This window comes from Pteropus medius, unplaced genomic scaffold, assembly GCF_902729225.1.
Source record: "Pteropus medius unplaced genomic scaffold, Ma_sr-lr_union100, whole genome shotgun sequence".
NCBI classification, from domain to species: Eukaryota; Metazoa; Chordata; class Mammalia; order Chiroptera; family Pteropodidae; genus Pteropus; species Pteropus medius.
Window position 1 is genome coordinate 10,791,558 of NW_024350926.1, and position 20,787 is coordinate 10,812,344.

The 20,787-nt window shown below is 53.1% G+C and overlaps 1 protein-coding gene across 1 annotated transcript in view; it reads right to left on the reverse strand.

Moving 5' to 3' along the window:
* Positions 1 to 460: 460 nt before the first annotated feature.
* PAG1 (phosphoprotein membrane anchor with glycosphingolipid microdomains 1) overlaps positions 461 to 20,787 on the reverse strand; it is a 99,653-nt gene continuing 79,326 nt past the window's right edge. Inside the window, exons 3-8 of the mRNA XM_039841937.1 lie at positions 19,742 to 19,943; positions 17,993 to 18,044; positions 16,161 to 16,257; positions 13,996 to 14,597; positions 12,114 to 12,173; positions 461 to 8,557 (exon numbers count right to left, since the gene is read on the reverse strand). Of these exons, the coding sequence (XP_039697871.1) occupies positions 8,189 to 8,557; positions 12,114 to 12,173; positions 13,996 to 14,597; positions 16,161 to 16,257; positions 17,993 to 18,044; positions 19,742 to 19,866 (1,305 nt within the window). The 5' untranslated portion in view covers positions 19,867 to 19,943 and the 3' untranslated portion in view covers positions 461 to 8,188. The remainder of the gene's footprint in view (positions 8,558 to 12,113; positions 12,174 to 13,995; positions 14,598 to 16,160; positions 16,258 to 17,992; positions 18,045 to 19,741; positions 19,944 to 20,787) is intronic.

A 20,787-nucleotide genomic window follows, 5' to 3' on the forward strand; every position in this document is an offset into this window, starting at 1 on the left:
CCTGGGGCACTGTTTGCTCTCTGGTTGCCTTTCTTCACAGGAGTGGCAGGCAGGCAGTGTGGGTAGGTGTCATCAAAAATGTCCCAGGCCTGTGGCGACAGTCACCTGTTAGCATTTAGAGCCCTTAGCATCCGCAGGGTGCCAAGCTCAATATCTCATTTAATCCCCAAGGCAACCTGGTTAGTGGGCTCTAGACTGTTAACCCCCACTTCGTGCATGGAATCGGGCATGGAGAAGTCACAGCTTCCCCAGTGTCCTCATGGAGCTGGGACTCAGGCTCAGCGCCTTTTCTGCAGCGTTTGGGACTGCGACCGCCATACCCTCGGGCCTGGCCATCAGGCGTTGCTTCCTGTCACAGGGCTGCGTTGATGGCTAAAATCCCCAAACTCTGGTTATGCTCTAAGGGCCTAAAAATGAGCCATTCTTGACCTTCCCCAACAGCAAGTAAATTTTAACAAGCTTTTGATAAAACCGACCTTTATTGCAATTAAAAAAAGAATGAAGACAATTTGATAAGTACCTTTAATTACAGCGTACCGGCCATTTACACGTAACTAGACTTTTACGCAGAGCTTGAGTCAAGTTCATTACATGTAAACTCTAAGAGATTGAGAAGTTAAACTCCAGCCTTTTGGGAACATTCAGAGTAGAAATACTCCGGGCAGAAATACAGAAAACGAAGGGCCATTTCAGTTCCTTAGGTACCATGGCTGGGTGAAGGGTCAAGGTCTGGCCGCAGACGACATTTGTAAATGTGCATGAAATTGAAACTTATCCTTCACATGACTAACAGTATTGCTGTTGTTTAAGCCCTAAACACCATAATCGGATCATTAAAAACAATACAACTTTGATGTATATAGCACCTTCCGTCCACAGTTGAAAGCGTTGGTATGTATCTCAATTACCCCATTTGTCCCCCATACTAACTCTATGAGGTAGGCAGCGGTTGGTACCATCATCTCCATTTCGTAGGCGGAGGGATTGAGGCACAGAGAAGTTAAAATCATCTGTTCAAGGTCACACAGTCACGTCGATGCTGGAACAGGGACCTCAGAGCCGTGAGCTCGTCTCCAAAGCCAGTGCTGCTCTTCAGACTAAACTGTCCCCTCTGAGAATGTAATTCAACACCTCAATTCACTTTTCCAAGAAATAAAGAATGTGCAATTTTTTTTCTCCCATAAAAACTGTTGAAATACTGTAGGCAAGAAACACGAGCTCTAGGCTAGATGTCAGACTGACGCTACGCTTTTCCAGAGTTTATGGAAGTCTTTCGTTGGTTTTGTTTTTTCCATTATGAGGGGTTTCTTTTCCCAGGTAAAACTAAGTCGGAAGTCTCGAAATGAAACATAGTTGAAAGGATGTGCCTAGTGACCTAGAAATTATAGCTTTAGTAGCCATATTATGCTATCCACAAACCAGGTTTATTCCTGAGTTTACAAAGAAGGAAACACCTAAATAATAATTTAAATCTTTGAGATACTCTCTCTCATTTACACACCGTTACAGCTTGTTCCCTAAGAGACTCAGAGGGGTGGGCAGGGAGCTGGGGTAACACACTTTCCAGAGACACACACAAACGGACACACGCAGAGCCAGGAAGTCTTGCCCATGTCCCTTAGTTCAAACTTTACTTCTGACCCCTGCCCTGCCCACCCCCCGGAACCAAGTATGTAGCTGGCATTCAGGAAAAAAAAAAGAAATTAAAAAAAAGTGTCAAAATCTGAGGCACACAGGACTCTCAAACGCTTGTCGACGTGAACGTGAGTTCAGCTTTCCTGAAATGGTCCACGTGCTTCTCCCTAAGTGACAAGCGCTGCCAAGTACACTGCCACTTTTGGGACCAGCGGGCAGTGATGGAGTAGCCCACGGAGATTAGGGTTCTAGCATGGCTCCAGGAAATACAGGAGAAGCCTATGTGCAAAAAATAAACTTTAAACACGTAAGCAAGCTTCTGGGATGGATCGTGAATGCCATGTTGGGTTCTATGTTAAAAATATGTGAAAACTTGTCAAAGGGCTGTTCGAAGTCCTTCCCAGACAGACTCGGGCCTTTGGGGTCAGGTCAGGGACCTCCACTACTTCAATAGGGAGCTCGAGTTAAAAAAAAAAAATGCTCTTTAGGCTTAAGAAAGGAAAAGGAAAGTTTGGTTCAATCTCATGATTTCCAACTCGCTGAGTTAAAAAATTAACATAACACAACTGGACATTAGGGCAAGACAGTTCTGAGCTGCAGACTCCGGGGGGAGGGCAAGCCTGCTCCCTCTTTTAGCCTTAATTGATCTAATAAGGGTGCCTAGCTGGTACACTGGGTGGACTTTTGAAAAATAATGTATAAAGAGAATCTGTTCTGTTAATTTAGAAAAAAGTTAGACTCCGGAATATCCATTCGGACCATTAGCTACGGCGACAAGTCAAAACTAAACAAAACCGCGAGACATAAACATGGTGGAGCCTCAGGTGTGCAGAAAAGGGGACCGTCAGGCTCCGTGTCACCCCGCTCCTGGGCTGGCACTCCAAGGTGCTGGCATCCGCCCCTTGAGCATCAGACAGCTTGCCCAGAAACGGCCAGGCTGTTCTCAGTGTCTGCAGACGCCACAGTTAGATGCTCAGACCGTCGCGTTCCCTTGAGACCTGGGAGAGGAGATCGAACTCCTTACGACGGGCGTAATTCACAGGGACTGTTTCCCAGAGCTGGCTAAAAAAAATGTTACACTCAATTTACTTTTGAAATGATTAATTTTTACAAGAACGGGTTGCATGTCCCCCTCAAAATAATCAGTGTCCTCCAACCTGATGGGTAACTCTTGGTCGGCTGTTACAAAGATCTGTCTTCGCTGGAACTTCAGGAGACACGGGGCCGCTGTTGTGGGGGCCAGCGAGCTTACCCGGGCAGAGAATGGTGGGAGTTTTTCTGCATTTGTGAGGCAGAATCCTCAGTAGAAGTTTTAAAATTCTGTTCCGTCCCACCGTCCCTCAGTGCCAACCATTCTCATGCAAGGTGTGGGCAAGGCTGTACCTGGTTTAGCAACGCTCCCAACACAGAAACCCAGCATCTGCTTCCCCAGGCGGGTCTGTGGCTTTACCCTGGCAGCCAGTGGGGCGCGCCCTGTGCGCCGCAGACACGGGGGGCTGGGGCGGTGCTGTGCAAAGTCACAGCAGGTCACCTGTGCAGGAAGACCCCAAGGGAGGCCGGAATAAACAGGGCCTTCCTGCCTCCATTCTTGAGACTTACTCTTTGAAAGGCCTAGAGTCAGGAAGCTGTTGAAGCCAATAAGAGATATTTGTTGGACTAAAACTCACGTTTAAAAATTCTCGATATTGAAAACAACTTTCCCACTCTTTTGTGAACTGGACAATGTGACCATTAAAAGGCCTTTGAGACAATGAGTCTAAGTGCCACTCAGAGGCATGAATTATTTTGGAATATTTTTGAGTAAGAGGCATACTTTGAAACCGATCACGACCTAACACATAATAAGTCACTTTCTGGGAAACTGTTTTTCTGAGGAAAAAAAAAAAATGCATGGACAACGAAATGTGAATTTCTATTTGCTTTGCTCTGTTTCAAACTCCCCCAGAACGTATGTTAATACCTTTAAGAGGTGACACCATTAAAACATTTACTCTTGCCAACATACAGAACTCCGAGGAGTGACAATTACCAGCCTTTATAATCCGTCACACGAGGTGATCTGAGACACCAGAACACAGTACATTTAAAAAAAAATGGCCATAGCATATAATCGGTGAGCAAAGAAAAATGTCATCTAGCTGTATTGAGATAAATGATTACCGAATTAAACGTTTTAGAAAAATTGACCTTTTAACAAAAATCGCATTTCTCATTCCATCTGGCATGACAAGGAATCTGAGCTACTATTTCTTAGTTAAATAAAAGAAGAACTTGGAAAAACAGTGAAATGCTTTCTATACATTAGAGGCTGGATGTAAACAAAGGCTTAAAAATGAGCAGTAGGGGAAAAAAGCACTTATGAATGTTTGTTCTCTTCTGGACCATGATTTTGTTCAATTTACTTTGGCACTTCCAGATGAAAACTCTAATTTATCCTGGTTTCTAAACTGATCTGTTTAAGTCGAGCGTTTTCTCAGTGTGTATAACTTGTCTAATGCCACTGTCGAAAATGACATATTGAAGAAAAGGCATGATGTGGAGTAAGGAAATACTACCACAGGACAAGGAATTCAGACTTCACTGCAAATAAAGCCATATTGACATTATAGACACTGTTCCTATTTTCACATCAGTCACTTATTAACACCAAACATTACACTTTAACTTTTCCCAACTACACAGTAATTTCCTGTCGCGATTGCCAGGAAGTAACCACCAGTCCCCACTGTGCTCCTGGCAGCCAGGGCGGGGCTGGCCGGGGACCGACCTCAACGGCGCCACTAGGTCACACGGAGTCACATTAACTCTTCTAGGGAACCCTGGAAAAAGGTCATTTACTCATTTACAAACTCCTGGCTCGGTCCTGCACCGAAGCTCCGTGATCACGGCCACGCCATCACCTCGGAGCAGCGACATCTCACGGCAGACGACACCCCCTGCCCGCGGATTCCGGGGTTTCTAGAGAGAGTGAAATGAAACGGGCCCATGTGACGGTGGCGGCCTCCGCTTCCGCTGCCTGGAGGGCGGTCACCTTGCTGCGGCCCCGCCCTGGCCACCGGCTCTTGTGGCTTTTGGCCAAACCTCCTACAGCACCTGAGACACCTGTTTACGCTCCCTCCCGCTGGGTTGGATATACAGTGAGTCACGTGTGTAATAAAACGATTTAAAATCCCACTGTCTTTCAGCCAAGAGAATGATGGACACAATTTCAAATTTGAACTTATTCATTAGGAAAATTAAATGAAGGCAACATTCAAGATGCATAATAGGATGTATCCTAATTAATTAGGCATACATGCATATGTATGTACATATGTGTATACATATATTTGTGTGTGTGTATATATAGCTTGTTACTGGTTAAAGTAAGGAAATGCTCTAAGTAGAAAAGTGAAAAATCAGATATGAGAAATAGGTATAGTGACATGCTGAGGTTAAATTTTAGTTCTTTGTGTTGACTATCTGTTGTTAATTAGCCCTCAATTAGAATTAACTCTTGGATTTTGAGGTCAGATAAGTCAGTAATTAGCCTTTTCCCATGAAGCAGAGAAGTACCTTCAAAAGCTTTACTAGAACTAAGAATATAATTTAGTACAGGGCAGGAAAAAATATATGTGGAAAACATATTTGCAAAAATTACTTTCTTCTAAAATTTAAAATTTCTTTAAACATTTCACATAAAACAGGTTACACTTTCCTGCTGACTGTATTTGAGAAATAGTAAAATCAGCAGAAAATATTCTTCTACACTTTCCAAATTTCTAAATGAAAAAAAATTCTACTTTTGGGCAAGATAAGTTTATAATTCTGATTAATAAGACAAAAAAATTTCCTAAAAACTTATTGTATCTTTTTGTATAATTTCACATAACCTAGGTTATTATCACTGAATGCATAATACAGCTGTCAAAGCTGAATTCTAAAGATACAATAAATCCTTTTTTTCGATAATTACCTTTCATATGTTTAAACTCTGTAGTACTTAACTCAAGATGAAACCTTTTTTTCTAGAGAAGCCATAGGCTTTTGTCCAATTCAAAGACTGTAGCACAGATTTTCAACAAATAAAGTAAAAGTGATGACCTCTGTGAAATACTGTACTATCAGGTCAAAACAGCGATGATGCTTCAATACACAGACCTCGCTTTGGTACCAGTGGTCTAAAGAACAGAGCCATCTGCTGAAGTTTACTGTCCGTCCCTGGCCCCCCTGGGCTGTGCTGTCACTTATTCTTTTAGGATCTGTATTGGGGGGCCTCATGGTTCCTTCTAAGGTACTTACAATGCTTTATCTCACGGCTCAATCGTAGCACAAGTTCTCAGATCAAGGAGGATAGTTCAGTGCGTACTTTGTGGCTGCTCGGCAAAGCCTTCATTTCAAAGCTTCCCAGGGGAACCCCGGTACCGAAATTCTAGAGGATGTAACTATTGATAGAGAGCTCCTGCCTCTGCAGATGGCTTTGCACCTCGGGATGATGCCCTGGTGATAAGGAGCACACCGTGAAAACGATCGACTTCCGGTGGCCAGGGGCTCGCAAGGGCCTTGCTGCTGCATGCGCCGGGCCCGGCGTGAGTGTGACAGAGCTATCGCCACGCCCGAAAGGGACCCTGGGACGGACAGACGGTTGGGCCAAACTCATTTACATTAAGCAGTGACCATCACCAGGCAAAACAGTGCTTTGCAGGATGTGGCTGCAGGATGTGGCTGCAGAGGGCAAAGGACACTCCCTGTTCCCAGGGTATTCTGCCACCATCACCGAGGACCGTGCCGACTCACGTGACGTCTTCACAAGAGACACGGCTGACTGAACAGGAACGGCAGCCAACGAGTTCACCCCAACGCAGATTTACGGTTCCGGAGACGTGTTACGGAGCGGTCACCACGGCCAGCCACGAGGGCGGGGGATGGCGGACCCACGCCAGTGAGCTGGTCCCCAAGGCGCTCGGTCCCCTCGATTGCGTTCCTGGTCACGGCACATGGGAACGGCGAGACGGTCCGAGCCAAAAGGTCACAGGTGTCACAGCGGTAAGAATAACTGCCTCTCTCTCTTTAACGCTGGAGGAAAGATCCATTTTCTGTAACCCACACTGCATACAGCATTTCAACACATTTTCTTTCGAAATGAAAAGTCAATACGTTTCCCAAAGTTGGCCTTATGAAATCTGAATACACACCGGGCTGATCTCTCAATCCGAGTGATTTCAGATACCCATTTTTGTAAAATGAAGGAGAAAAAAAAAAAATCCCAATGGACAATTTGCATTTGCCAGCACTGGACTGCAGAAGTCCTCACTGTCTTCTTAAAAACGTGCTCAAACCTTGGGAGTCGCACCTGCGCGAGGCTCATGATTCAGTCATCCGTTGTCATCTTTTGTTGTTCTTCCCATTTTTACCATTTCAAATTTTTCAGTATTGTCCACCACAAACCACTGAAAATGATCATTGATGATTATTCTCCTTATTTTTCCAGCGAGCCAGGTGATTTTGACCGAGAGCTCCAAGTACCATTTGAAAAGTTGAGTTTTTAAACACTTGGTGAAAAAAAAATGATAACAACAACTTATAACTCCCTTGCTTATGTGCTTTCGAGTGACTTTTCAAAATGAGAGTATAAATCATTGTACATAAAATCAAAATAGTCAATATACATTATCTTTCCGGCACCTTTTAGAAATCAGGCGTTAAACATAAAACATCTTATAAATTTATATAAGAAAAATAAACGTTTGCATTTTAATCTGAGATAGATTAGGGCAGCGGTTAACTCGTGCAGCCCACGCTGCTGGTGTACCGGCAGTGCACACGAGGAACACGCTCACGAGTCCGCAGAGACGGACGCCGTGGCCGCCGTCCAGACGTGTGGTCCCTGTCCCAACGTGAGGGCTGAGGCTCTCAGTTCTGGGGGAGTGGGATGGGGGCGAACACAAGCAGAGAAGTATCACGACGTTTGTGGAAAACACTGCAAGAGTTCTGAAGAGTTTCAAACGCTCGGGGAAAAAGAAAAACGTTTTGATGGCGAAAATAAAATAAAGAATCTGAAAACGGCTTCAAGTGCTTCGGGGGACGCTGCTGGCACGGAGCGTGCAAACCGGAAGGTGTGAAGGCCTCGGCGCTCCAGGGGCGCCCCGGAAGATGACGGCGAGCTGACGGCACCAGCGACCGGGGCTTCTCACGGCGAAGGCCAGGTCCAGGCCTGCGGGAGGACGTCCGTGGGACGGAGCAGGAGCCATCAGAAGAGTCTAAGGGGAAGAGGGCGGACGGCCACCAGGGGCGGAAGAACGGGAACCTGGGTCACCGGAACGGCAGTGTTAGGCAGGTGGGCTGCGTCTTGGCGGGAGCAGCTCTTCCGCTGACACGGGGCCATGTGCTCGGGCACAGCCTCGGGCAGCAGGTGCGCACCTCACTGTCCCCGACGCTGAGAGACTGTCTGGCATCTGCACGGGCTTCGGCTCACCCAAGCCGCATGGGCGGTGATGGTGACGTCGCGGCTTCTTGTGTGCAGGAGAGATGTCCCCGGCCGCTGGCCCCGGGCTCTGGGATGTCCTTGGGGCTGCTAGAGCCTGGTGACTTCCCTGCCCTGCTGCACGTCCCCGATGCTCTCATAGTCGCTCTCCCGCGGGCAGGAGCCGTGGCGGCCGCTGGCCTCGGGGGCGGCCTTTTCCTCCTCTCGGTCCATAGTCTGTATCGCCTCGTAGTCAGGCTCCGAGTCCTCCCGGGGCCTCCCTGCCGCGGGGAGCAGGCTGGCGCTGCGGGCGGTCTTCTCAAAGTCCTTGACGGTCGCGTAGAGGTCACTGCAGGAAGACGGGGACCTCTGAGTGGCTCCTGGGTCGCACATGTGGCTGGACTCCGGGGCTTTCAGCGACTGTCCCGATCTGTTCCCGCACTGCCCGGGTTTATTTACGGAGGAGTACATGGCCGAGATCTAGAAAACAGAGGGCAACGGGATCAAAAAGCTTCGCGCTCGACCCCGGCCCCCCCACCCCAGCTCCCACTGACATGCAACAAGTGTAAGTGTGATGCCCGGCTCTTCTAAATGGTTCCGATGAGACCGTTAGCGACACCTCCATCACCATAACGTTTTTTTTTTTTTGGGGGGGGTGGTAATATCAGCTCTAGTCTCTGAACGACTCGAGAGGCTATAATGCGGCACCGTTGACTCCTGCCACCTTGCTGTCCATCGGGCGCCCAGACCCAACTCACCTCAGACCCGGAAGTTTGTGCCCTTGACTTACGCACCCCCACGCCTGGTCCCGCCACGCTGCTCGGCTTCCCTTTCAGGCCCCACACGTAGGTGAGAACACAGAGTGTGTCGTTTCCCTCCGGCTCATCTCGCTCAGCCCAATGCCCCCCAGGCGCACCCACGTCACGGGTGGCAGGGCCTCCTTCTTCGTGGCTGAATAATATTCTACCATGTATGTCCGTGTGTCCGTGTGTATATGTTACATAGGATATGACAAGTGGACTGCACATATATGTATCTAAAATCACGTTTTCTTCCTCCGTCCATCCGTCGGTGGACATCGAGGCGGTTCATGCGTCTTGATATTGTCAGTGGCACCGCAGTGGGCAGGGGCTGCAGCTGTCCCTTTGACACAGTGAATTCACTTCTTTCGGCTTTAGACGCAGAATTTGGTTCTTCATTATCTGCACTAATTCTGGAGTATGTCACTAGAGAACAATTCTTTGTATATTATCTTGGACTTTGGGAGTGGGCCAGCCACACCAGCACGATTCCGTGAGAACCCAGAGCCCTCGGGTCTGCTGAGGGCGTGAGCAGAGCAGACGGGCGGCCCCAAGAGGCCCCCAGGACCTGCCCACAGCGTTTTATTTGGTTTCTACATCAGAAGGACATCTCACCTGAAAAAGGGCTCTACCGCTTTACGAAAAGAGGCGGAAAACATGTGTCAGACAAGTGATTCTCAAAATGTGGGCTTCGAACCAGCCACCGTAGGGGCTGGCAATTTACTGCAAAGGCAAATTCTCAGGCCTGACCCAAGAACCCCTGAGTCAGAAGCTCTGGGGGTGGCACCCGGGTGCTGACGCCCACTACCGTGCGCAAACCACTGAGTTGTCAGAAGCGGGGTTCCTGGATCCCCCCTGACAGCATGCACATATCTGTAAGAGTGTCATTTCCCATTATGGTTGCTTTTTTTTTTTAAATTTCATTGTGCACCGTTGGTGAGATAAACATTTACAGACGGTGCTAAGTTTTCTTTAGTGGGTAAAGTCATTCTTATTTGTACCCAGCCAACTCAAAAATGAAATTGCAGATGATCAACGATAGGGACACTCTCTTACGGGCAGAGCAGGTGATGTTCCAAGCACACCACTCTGTCTCCCTGGTACGTCCCAACTAACCTCCAACAGTGAGAGCGATTTAAGTTCCATTGGTCATGGCAGGGAGGCTACACTGATTAACAGATTACTTGGGCGTATTATTTATTGTTAAAATCGTGGCTGGAAAAAAGTAAAAATATCCTTTGTTACCTACACTTTTCTTTGCCATAGTGACTGACTTGCCCCAACACTCGGGAAATACATAAACACGCTGCCTAGCAGACGCCTGGCAGAGGGCGGAGGGCGGAGGGCGGAGGGTGGAGGGCGGAGGTCAGCTCTCCGGCTCCCCCACGTCCCGCGTGCTGCACGTGAAGTCCCAGCTGGCCTTGTGGGCTCAGGACTAGCCTGCCTCACGCTGGCCGGTCGCCTGCATGAGGACGGGTCACTGCAGGCCGGTGGTGGCTCCCTGTGGCCAGTGACAATCTGAAGGTCTAGCGTGGCATAAATCATCTTTGGGAAGCTCTGGGAGCTGGCTCCCCATGGCGCCCCGCTCCGCTTCCCTCGTCAACGTCCTCTCCCCAGACCCTGACGTCAAGCCCCACTGGTCGTAAGTGGGGCTCTGGTCTTCCCGGCCTTTGTACTCACCCCCCTTTTTTTTTTAATGACAAGCTCGTTCATTAATTTGCAACTTAATATTATCTCTAGGCATAAACCTCACTTACAGAGGATGTCACTGTACATTTAATGGTTAGGAAAGTTTCCAAAGTCCTCTAATATTCCTTTCGAATATTCATCTCTTGTGACTACGGTTTCTATTTTGTATACAGGTTTCTCTTCCAGCCCCTCCGCTATTGAGCTTTGCAATCTTTCTCTTGAAAATCGTCCATCTTTATCACTCAGTCTGTGAGTTGTGATTATGTTCTCATAAATTAATCTTTTTTCCTGCCCCTTGCTCTTCTTTTGAGAATCTCTCCTTTCCTCCTGATTCTGTTAAACTGAGTTAATAGTACTTAAAACTCGGGTCTCAGTTTCCGTCTGGACTCCCTGACATATTACGTGAATGGAAAAATAAACGTAGACGCATAAATCTTTTTCCTAAAATGAATATATGTGCATCGCTAATCTTTATTCTACATTGAACATTCATCAGTATAACTAGGTCCTATTTTCGAAAGCCACAAACAAATGTAAGATCAGAAGAAAAGTAATTTAAAATTTTACATGGTCTGGATTTATCTTAAATAGGATTACTCTCCAGATCTCTCGTGCGTCCTATTTCCCCAGCCCCAGCGGGGGGCGGCCCTGCACAGCGCTGGGGGAAGGTGGAGCAGCTGCCCAGGCCTGGCAGGGGGGTGCTGCCGGTCCCCACAGTGCAGAGGGAGACGGGGCGATGACAGAGACTGGAGGCCGAGTGGAAGGGACCCGGCTCCTGACTGCATCTGAGGACGGTGGGGAAAACGGGGTGTCGAGGATGACCCCCCAGGGCTCGGCTTGTGCAGCCGGGCCCGTTCCCTGGGGAGGGCAGCGGCTCCCATGGAAAGCACGTTTCCTCAAACTCCTCGCGGGGGCCGCGGTGCCTGCGCATTTCAATGCTCCGTCCCGGCCCCACACGGGACGGCCGAGACGCACCTGCACGCGACCGCACTTGTGCCCACGGGCGGCATCTACCGGTGCGGGGCACTGCGGAGGGCGGCCGCGTGCGGCCGGACAGAGCAAGGCTCTCAGATCTCGGTCGGCCTCGCCGGACGCAGTAGTAACACACGTGCTGCCTTTGCAATGCTAATGCTGCGCTAGAAGCTTCCCCAGTGACTCTTCAGTGGGAGAATCGACACGCGTCTCCTGCTGGCGGCTGCACCTGACGCAGCTCGGCCTGGCACCGTGGGTTCGGAGCTCCCCGCTCTCTGCCTCGCGCGCCCTCACTGAGACCTCCTCCCGCAGCCCCCCGGACCCGATCGAGTTCCCTACACCCGCGGGCTCCACCTTCCCATTATTTTCCAGCCTAGGATTGACTTCCTCCTCCGTGGGGCTGACCTGTCCCTCCCGTCTGCCGGCCACTCTCTCTAGGCCGTCGCGAAGCCGACCTCCCCAAACCCCGAGCTCTGGACACGAGTTCACAGAGCACTTGCGGCTTTTCGGGCCAAAGGTCACCTGACGGTGCGTTTACTCAGGAGCTCTGTGGTTATCCGCGGGACGAGACTCACCTCCTCTTCTGTGAGAGTCGGGTCTTCGTGCCGGGACTTGTAGGACAGTGAGCTAAATCTCTGTGAGAAAGACAAATCGAGACACGGTGCACGCCGTCAATACCCGACCCGCCTCGCGTGCATGTTCTGACGCGTCTGTCTAAGAAACGTTTTCAAACGATTTTTAGGGACAAAAGTTATTTTCTACAAAGATGTAAAGCACCGGAGGAAGAAACAAAGAAACGGACACCCTGTTATGTGATCACTTTGGATGCCCCGTCGAGAAACGCCTTCCAGTCTGGTATTTGACCGTTTAGGTACAAATACACCGACAGTTATTAGGCTTCCTAATTGTCATGGATGGATCGATCATCTATCCATGATAGATTGGTGATAAAAAGAAAATCACGTTTCTTTATCGAATGCCTGAATCCGTATTTCTACGGTTTGTGCAAATCCACAGAGTCTACATCATCCACTAATGGAGACATCAGCTCACATCGGTGGCCTGTTCCCGGCCTCGTTTCTCGATTCGGGCTCCTGGTTCACTAACTCTCTCCCGTCTAGAAGAAATCCTTCCTGATCTCAGCAAATACGCACCTTTCACACCCGGCCCTTCAGTTCCGGGAGCCCCCGCACTGCCCTGGCCCCCGCCGGCCTCATGATGCATGTCCTGGCTTTCTCGTACCCTAAACCCCCCCAATCCTTGCAGCCCCCTTCAGAACACCCTCGGCATTCAAGCTCGCGCCTGCAGGAGCCCTAGTCCCACAGCCCTCCAACAATCTGACCGCTCTTTCCAATGTCCACTTCTCCGTGTCTTTCCGTTCTGCTCGGTCGAGCTTAAACTGCAGACTCGGCTCCGCTCAGCTCTCGTGAAAATGCCTGAACGGCTTTAGGCAGCATAAACTTTACGCTCGTTTTACTCTCTGATTATACGCAGGGCAAAACTTAGACTGCGTTTCTGTGTTTGACGGCTACGTTCATCAACGCTTTCTTGGGTGCTTTCGACAGCTGATCTCGTGGAGAATGAAAAAAGCCGGAATGCCCCAGAGAACTCTGCGAAGGATCACTCACTTGCTGTAGCCTAAGGAGTCACAGCCGGCTTCACCTTTTGACCACGACTCCAGACGTGTTTTTAAGGCTGACTAAGCTCTCCTTGGCCTTCCTACCACAGCCTGAGAGGAGGACCTTGCTTTTCTCTGTGTCAAGAGTTGAAATTAGAAGCCCATGGCCTACAGCAGACTGAGCCAGGCGAAGGCCGGAGGGAATGGGGGCAACTGCAGCCGTGGGCGTCCAGCTCCTGGGGCTCCCGAATCAAGTCACCAGACGCCCGGAGAGGTTCAGGGACCTAAACTTAAGTGGGGCAGGTTTTTGTTCAGAAATTGCCACCGACTCAAAGCTCTTACTTGATTTAGATAAAATTATAACATGATCAGACTCAGCCAGTGGCACCTGGGGGTCGGTCGGTCCCTCGCGTGTGGTCCCTAGGCTCTGACCTCTGTGAACCCTAGGCTTTGACCTCTGTGACCCCAGGAAGGTAAGCTCACCTTGCTGCAGTAAACGGAAGGGGCTAAAATGAGAGGCTGAGACTCCCGTCTCTCTGTGTAATTCCCGATCTTCCAAAGGCAGAAGACGACCCTTGGCCTCGATCTGAGACACCCAGGTAGGGTGCCGGAGAGACACATCTATGCGCATGAGCTTCCGGGCATTTGTACTCAGAGCGGGGAGGTCAGAGAGCCCGCCCTGAACCAGCTTTCGCCCGCACCGGACACGAGCCGCATGTGTGTCCCTGAACCGTGTGTGTGTCCCTGAACCGTGTGTGCGTCCCCGAACCAGTGCCCGCAGAGCCCCGGGAGGACCGAGCATCACCGCCACACCCACGCGCGCCACGACGCTGGCCCACCTTGCTGGCATCGGAGGCGGGCCCCTCGGGGGCACGGCCCTCTGCGGCCTTTCTCTCCTCCTCCTCCTGAAGGTTCTCGTTCTCGTCCAGAAGTTTAACAGGGACCGGGGGCGGGGCCTCCTCTTCGGGGTCCCCTGGATTTGGGGGGACGCTCTCCGCATCGACGCTCTGCCAGTACTTTCTGTTCCTGTCCACGGAGGCGTACTCGGCGACCTCGGCTCCGTCCGGGGCCTGCGGCGTTGGGGGCGCCTTCCCAGCGGGCGCGGGCTTCGGCCGGCCGGCGGGGCCTCTGCCGGGGAGCGCGGCCGGGGCCGGGGCCGGGGCGGCCTCCTTGACCTCCTTGACGGTTTCGTACAGGCAGTCGTCCACCATGGTCTCCTGCGACACGCTGTCCTTGAGCACCTCGTACGGCCCCTCCAGCCCGGCCGCGCCCCGGTCCCCGGCCCTGCTGTGCCCGCTGTCCGGGGGGATGCTGGGCAGCTCCCGGCTCTGATGGCATCTGGGCCTCCCCGCGCTGTCCGGCGCGTCCAGCAGGTCCGATGCCAATGTCTGCACCTCCTCGTAGTGCTGCCCACAGGTCGCGGCGCTGTCCTCTGAGAGAACTAGAGGGGCAGAGGTCAGAAGTGGGGAGACAGCTCCGGACACAGCTGTCGCCGAGGGGCGGAGGGCGGAGGGCGGACGGGTGACGTGGCGCGGGCCGGGCTTGCCCCGTCTCTGCCCCGTCCCTGCTCCAGGCTGCAAACCACAGACGCTACGACTGCGGCCGGTATTATGCCAGTCACGGTTTGAGCTAAAGCCGCCCGATCCGTCTTCGCCGTGCGACACTAAGTTGCCCTGGCTACAAGTTTGTTTGCACTTCCTTTCAGTCCTTGTTGTCACCCGTGAGGGGACTCTAGCGGGCAGAGAGTCTCACGTAACTGGGGATGACTGTGGGGGGCTGGGCACGGAAGGGGGGCGCGGCGTGCTGGCCCCTCTCCCTGGCCCGGCCGGCCTCCTCCTCTAGGGGGGGACTGGCAGTGGCCACCCCCTTGCAGAGGTCTCTTGTGTGTGACGGACATGATGGAACCGGGGGGCAACAATGTGCCCAAAACCGGGTCACAAGGGGACCCGCACACCCGGCCCTCCCCGCCCCCCATTTCCACTTCACATGAGAAAACCCCAAAGTGACATTCTTCGAGTACCACGAAGTGTCAGTGTGAACGGACACACAGCCACCCCCGATCAAGTGTGATCTGCGGGCCCCCTGTGCGCTGGGTGCTGGGGGCAGGAGACGGACACCCCACAGAGCGAGCCCGGCTCCCCGCTGGCTGCGTCTCCATGCACACGCGTGGGTGGCGTACGGACATCTCGGCGTGAACGCATGCTTGGGTGTGGGTTCATAGCTACACACGCACGCACACGCTTATGCCGTGTATGCTTATGTGCTGTGCTGCTTATGTATTAAATGGCCTTTACATACGTGTGTGTTTCTAATTTATATTTTTTTAGCTAATTTTTTTTTTTACTGACTAGGCCGGATTCGGTGAGACCCCCGGAGCCCAGACAGTGTCTAACACACGGCGGGCACCACTGTGGGTTTGTGCCTGAAAAATCAAACGAGTGAGCGAACCGGTGCACCGCTCACCTCCTGTCTGCGGAAAAAGGGCTGTGTATCTCAGGGGGTTACACACAGCGACCCTAAGGGCGACCGGGGAAAATGATGGTGGACCCCAGGCTTTGGACCCAACACCCCCTCGTGTTCCGAATACTTACTGGTCAGAGGAGGGGCCTTCTGCCCTCCGGTTCTAGACGTATGTGCCCGGCAGGCAGAGCACGGGCACTGGAGCCCGAAGGCTCGGGGTCAGTACCCACTGCCCCACGGTTTCCTTATCGGCCAGCGGGGCGAGGGGACTCCCACCTGCCTCAGGGGACCGCGCTCTGTACAGGGGGAGGTGCCGTTTGCATGGCGGAGCGTGTCTCCTGCGTGGACACAGCCACCAGTGCAAACGCAGACGGGCGGGCCACGTGGCCTCGGCACACGTCTGAGTGTGGCAGGCGCGGCCTGCACACCGCAGGGGTGGAGGGTGTGAGGACACCGTGCTCGGTCTCGAGCTGCGCCGTGGCCGGCAGGTCCTCTCCGGGGCGCGGAGGCCTGCGTGGAAAGCCGGCGTGTCCGAGGAACTTACTGTCGCCGTTGGTGAGCAGCCCGTTCTGCTCGCTGCTGGCAGGGGCGTCCGTGGCCAGGCTCGTGACCGACCGGCTGAACACCTCCTTGTCCGAAGGCTGCAAGACAAAGGCACCGCGGTGAGCCAGGCGGCCGGCATGGGGGAGCACCCGCATCTTGTTCTGAACACCCAAACGTTGGCGACAGGACCTACGCCCACCACGCGGCCTTAAATCAGGCGAAACGGAGTTGCGAGTTGTCCCGGGCACATTTCAGGTGCTCGGCAGCCACGGGCGGCTCGTGGGTGCTGTGTCCGGTCGGCTACGGAACCCTTCTGCCCTGGGGGTGGAGGTCGGGAGGATGGCACTGTCCCAGCATCGTAAGGAGCAGCCTCATCCCTGTGCCCCAGGTGTGCTACACTGTGACAAACGCAGGAAAGCATCGTCCTTGTCAGCTAGAGGGGAGAGACTCAGTTCTTCCGATGGCAGATCATGTGATTTCTGAGACTGTTTCATGACCGGCTGAGTCCCTGCTTCAGGGCGCACAGAACAGCCCGGTGTGGAAAAGCAGGTCTGCAAACCTCTCCTGTTCTCACCAATTCGGGGCACGTGGAGACGTTTCTTCCTGGCAGGAAGTGGACGTGTAGGAGTCACGTGGACTAACGTGCGAGGCTGAGCTGTTGCTACGTGGGGTCAGCAAGTCGGCAGTTCACGCATTTCGCGAACTAGCCAACCGGGCCCGCGAGGCAGCCGGAGCCAGTGCTAACAGGATCTGCCAGGGGCGGGAGCACCTCGGTTTGGGCACCACGCGGGGCTCAGGCTGGATGGTGCAGCCCGCCCTGCGAACACCAGGGTCTCCCCGTCTGCCCGCTCCCCCCCCCCACACAGCGGAAACCACTCAGCCGGTCAAGGGCGGTCAAGGGCGGTCAAGGGCATGAACCTGAGTGGAGAGAACGAGGTGGGGCCAGGACGCCAGGGCCGGACCAGGCTGCTCCTCAGAGTCAGGGGTGGGTGGGAGACGCCCTTGGGGCTTGTCAGCAGCCGGAAGACACCAAGGGCCGAGGAAAACCCAGCAAGGCCGGGCACTGCCAGTGAGCTGGGCATCCCAGGCTCCGGTGAGCCTGACGGCCAGCTGTTACAGGCCCCCAAAGTCCAATGTCGAAGGCCGAGTCCCCGACACCATAGGGTGTGACTTTATTTGGAAATAGGGTCATTGCGGATGAACGCAGTTCAGATGAGATGAGGTCACCCTAGAGTTCTTAGGAAAAGGGAAACCTGGACAGACAGACACGCGTCCAAAGAGGACCATACGAAGTGACACAGGGAGGGACCTGGGAGTGCCAAGGTGGCCGGCAAAACCCCAGGAGCGGGGAAAGAGGCCGGGCGGACCGGCCCTCAGAAGCTCCGGGGCGGCCCCGCCGGCTCCTCGGTCTCGGATCTGCCGCCTGCAGAGCTGCCGGATGGCACTGGCATCCGAGCCGTGCCGTTGGCAGCCCTAGTTAAGCTGGCGCCGACAAACCCACACACCCCGGACATGCCCGGCTGGAGCTGCACAGGGACAGCAGACACAGCCCGCTGCAGGCCGGGGCTACCACGAGCTCTGCCGATCGCACCGGCCTCCAGCCTCGGCCGTCTCCACCCACAGGAAGGACCCGGCCCAGGCAGCCAGGGGCCTGCGGCTGACCCTTTCCTGAAGGAAGTCGCAAGCTTGTAGGAACACGCTTGGATCAGTGCCCGATGTTTGCACACACACACGCACGCACACATGCATGGGAGTGTGCACAGGTGTGCAGACACACGGACATGGGCACACACGCGTGCGCACACACGGACACGTGCACACACACATACTCACCACGTTCATCAGGTTCTCGTGGTCCCCGCTGTGCTGTCTCGGCTTCTTCTCTCTGAAATGGAAAATAAAACGTCGCCGTGAGGTCAGACGCGCCGCCTGAGACCAAGCACGTCCTCCCCTCTCCGGTGCTCCTTTTCAGCAGCATCGACAACTCCCTTTTAAGAACCAGGTTCGTTTTGCCAGGGAAGCAAAAGCCAGACAGTTACTGGTCCCAGGGGGTGGGGTCGTGGGGGACGGTCACCAGTTTTCCCGGTCCTCCCAGAGTAGCAATTACAGGCTCTCAACAGGACGGAGGCAGAAGCCTGTGTAGAAGACAGTCATGTCCAGAATATTGGGAGGAATGGTGCCTTTTATTATATTACTATTATTATTATTATTATCTAGAATATTGGGAGGAACGGTGCCTTTTATTATTATATCACTATTATTATTATCTAGACTATTGGGAGGAATGGTGCCTTATATTACTATTATTGTTTTATTATTATTATCATTATTTTTAAAGAAAATCCAGACATCGCTTGCTTAATTTGGAGTGTTTGCAGGCACACGCTGCAATGAGACTGAGAAATTAATGAAACAAAACACAAATGTTGGCACGTCGGGGAGGGTGCATGCTCTCAGGATGAGTCATGTGTACTTCCAGTTTATGGAAAAGTCCGCGGAGTAAAAATAGAATTTATTTTTATTCGGTGCGCTCTAAAGCAAGCCACCGGGAGGGGAGCGCGTCTCCTGCGGACTGCGGGGCAACAGCGCCCCCTGGTGGGCGCGTCAGTAACTGCAGCGGCGGGTGCGCCCAGCCGGGGCAGAGTCTCCGCGGGCCTCCGTGGCATCTTCCCGCCAGACTCCGGCGGGGCCTGCAGGCCCGGGTCCACCTGCGCAGGAGTAGGAGGTACCTGGGTTCCGGGAGTCTGGCTTTCCCGCTCTGGGCAGAGACTTTAGGGTAGGATGCATATCCAGACTCTTTCTTCAGAAAAAGTAGTCTTTAAGCTAATGTATTCTGTTGCCTGATCCAGACCCTTAAATGACACTTGTTGAGTCTCTTCTGAGGTTACTGGGAAGAGTTTGGAAGAGGGCTCGCTGGTCAGCACCGGCCCCAGCGGCCGCCCACCCACCAGCAGGCCGCCCGTATTGTAAAGTGTCTGAGCGCCTTGAAAATCAGTCCTGGTTGGAAAGCACTGTGCTTCCGTCAGCAAAGATCTTTCAGGGAGAGCAGACATTTTACGTGAGGGAGGCCTGCGGAAAGGAGGGAGGGGGCAGGAGAGACAGAGGGGTGTCACCCTAAAAAAGGACAGATAGTTATTTCATAATCAACACATCTGTCTTATAGGGAAGCTCACGTTTCTTAAGAAACTGTAGTTCTAGATTATAACTTTACTAAAATGATCCCGCGCCCCAAAGCCACGTAACAGCAGACATTCTCAGGAACTCCAAGTGGCGGCAGACACAGTCTCTCCAGTGCACACGGCACTTAGGTTTCCAGCGGTCCACAGATGGCAGGGACAGCAGACACCTGGACGGGCACGTGCTCGGTAGAGAGCAGGGGTTTCTTCCATGAAGCTCGTCCAGCTGCTCCCCACCCCCCAGCAGAATCGACTGCGAGTGTCACTCAGTGACGAGAACAGGCCTGGGACCCCCTGGCCCAGAGAAGCTGGCTGACCCGGCCCACAGGTGTCTGAGGACGCCTGCGAGGTGGGGTCCCCCATGAGACGGGCGTGCCCCTAGGGCCTGCAGGGGGCCGGCTCTCACCTGTCACAGCTGGAGCACAGGAAGATGAGGAGGGCGACGAGCAAGCAAGTGGCCACGGCCGCCAGACTTCCCCACAGGACGATTTGCGTGTGTCCGCCGGCCAGCACGCCCCCTGAGGGGCCCATGGTGGGAGCAGGTGGTGGCACCCGCCGAGTGTCAGTCCTGCAGAGCTGGTGGCATGGGGGCCGAGGGCTGCGTCCTCCTGTGGAGAGACCAACCTGTCTGAGACATGTCCTGCGACAGCGTGCCAGCATGCCGCAGTTAGCCCCGTCGGGAGAAAGGCTTTGCAGTCCGGGCAGGGCATGCTCTGGGCTCCACTGGACCTCTGCCCCCTCGTCACCTGGGCCTCTGTCCCCTCACGGGATAGATTCTTAATGCATTTAAATAAAGCAAGACTCCAGGCTCTCCACGGCAAAGAAATAAATGCTCATATGGATTCTCCCCCTGCCCCAGAACAGTGTAAAGCATTTATCGGCACTTTCACAGAAGTGCGGTTTGCATCCCCCCACGTGCCTCTCTAGCTCCCTGAATCTGCTGTGCCTCTAGGCTTGAGGTGGGTGCGAGCCATGGACGAGCAGGTCCCTGGATTCACCTCGCAGACAGGTGCCTGTTCCAAGCACGTGACTGTTTACTTTCAGGTCCGGCTTTCACTGAGCGTCCGCGAGCGCCCAGTAGGCACATGGCAGACTGACGGACAGCAGCGTGCGCTAAGTGGTAGCATCGGCGGTAAGCGAGACCTACTCGCTGCAGACGGAGCACGACCTGTGACGACAGGCAAGCTGACGGCGAGACCCTGAGCGGGCCCCCCGAGGTGTCACGGGTGCCGAGGGGCAGGGTGACAAGTCTGCGTCAGGCCTCTGTGGTGTCCACCCCCGAGGACACTGCTCACCTCTCCCCCCTCCGGCCACAATGCTTCTAAATGCACACGCTCAGAGGGGTTTTCCCGACTATTTTAAGTTACAGATTTTGAAAAATAGAGTAGCATAGGAAGTTAACCACTGTCATCAAAGAGGCCTTGTTTAAAGGACATCTGCTTCGCTCGGTTC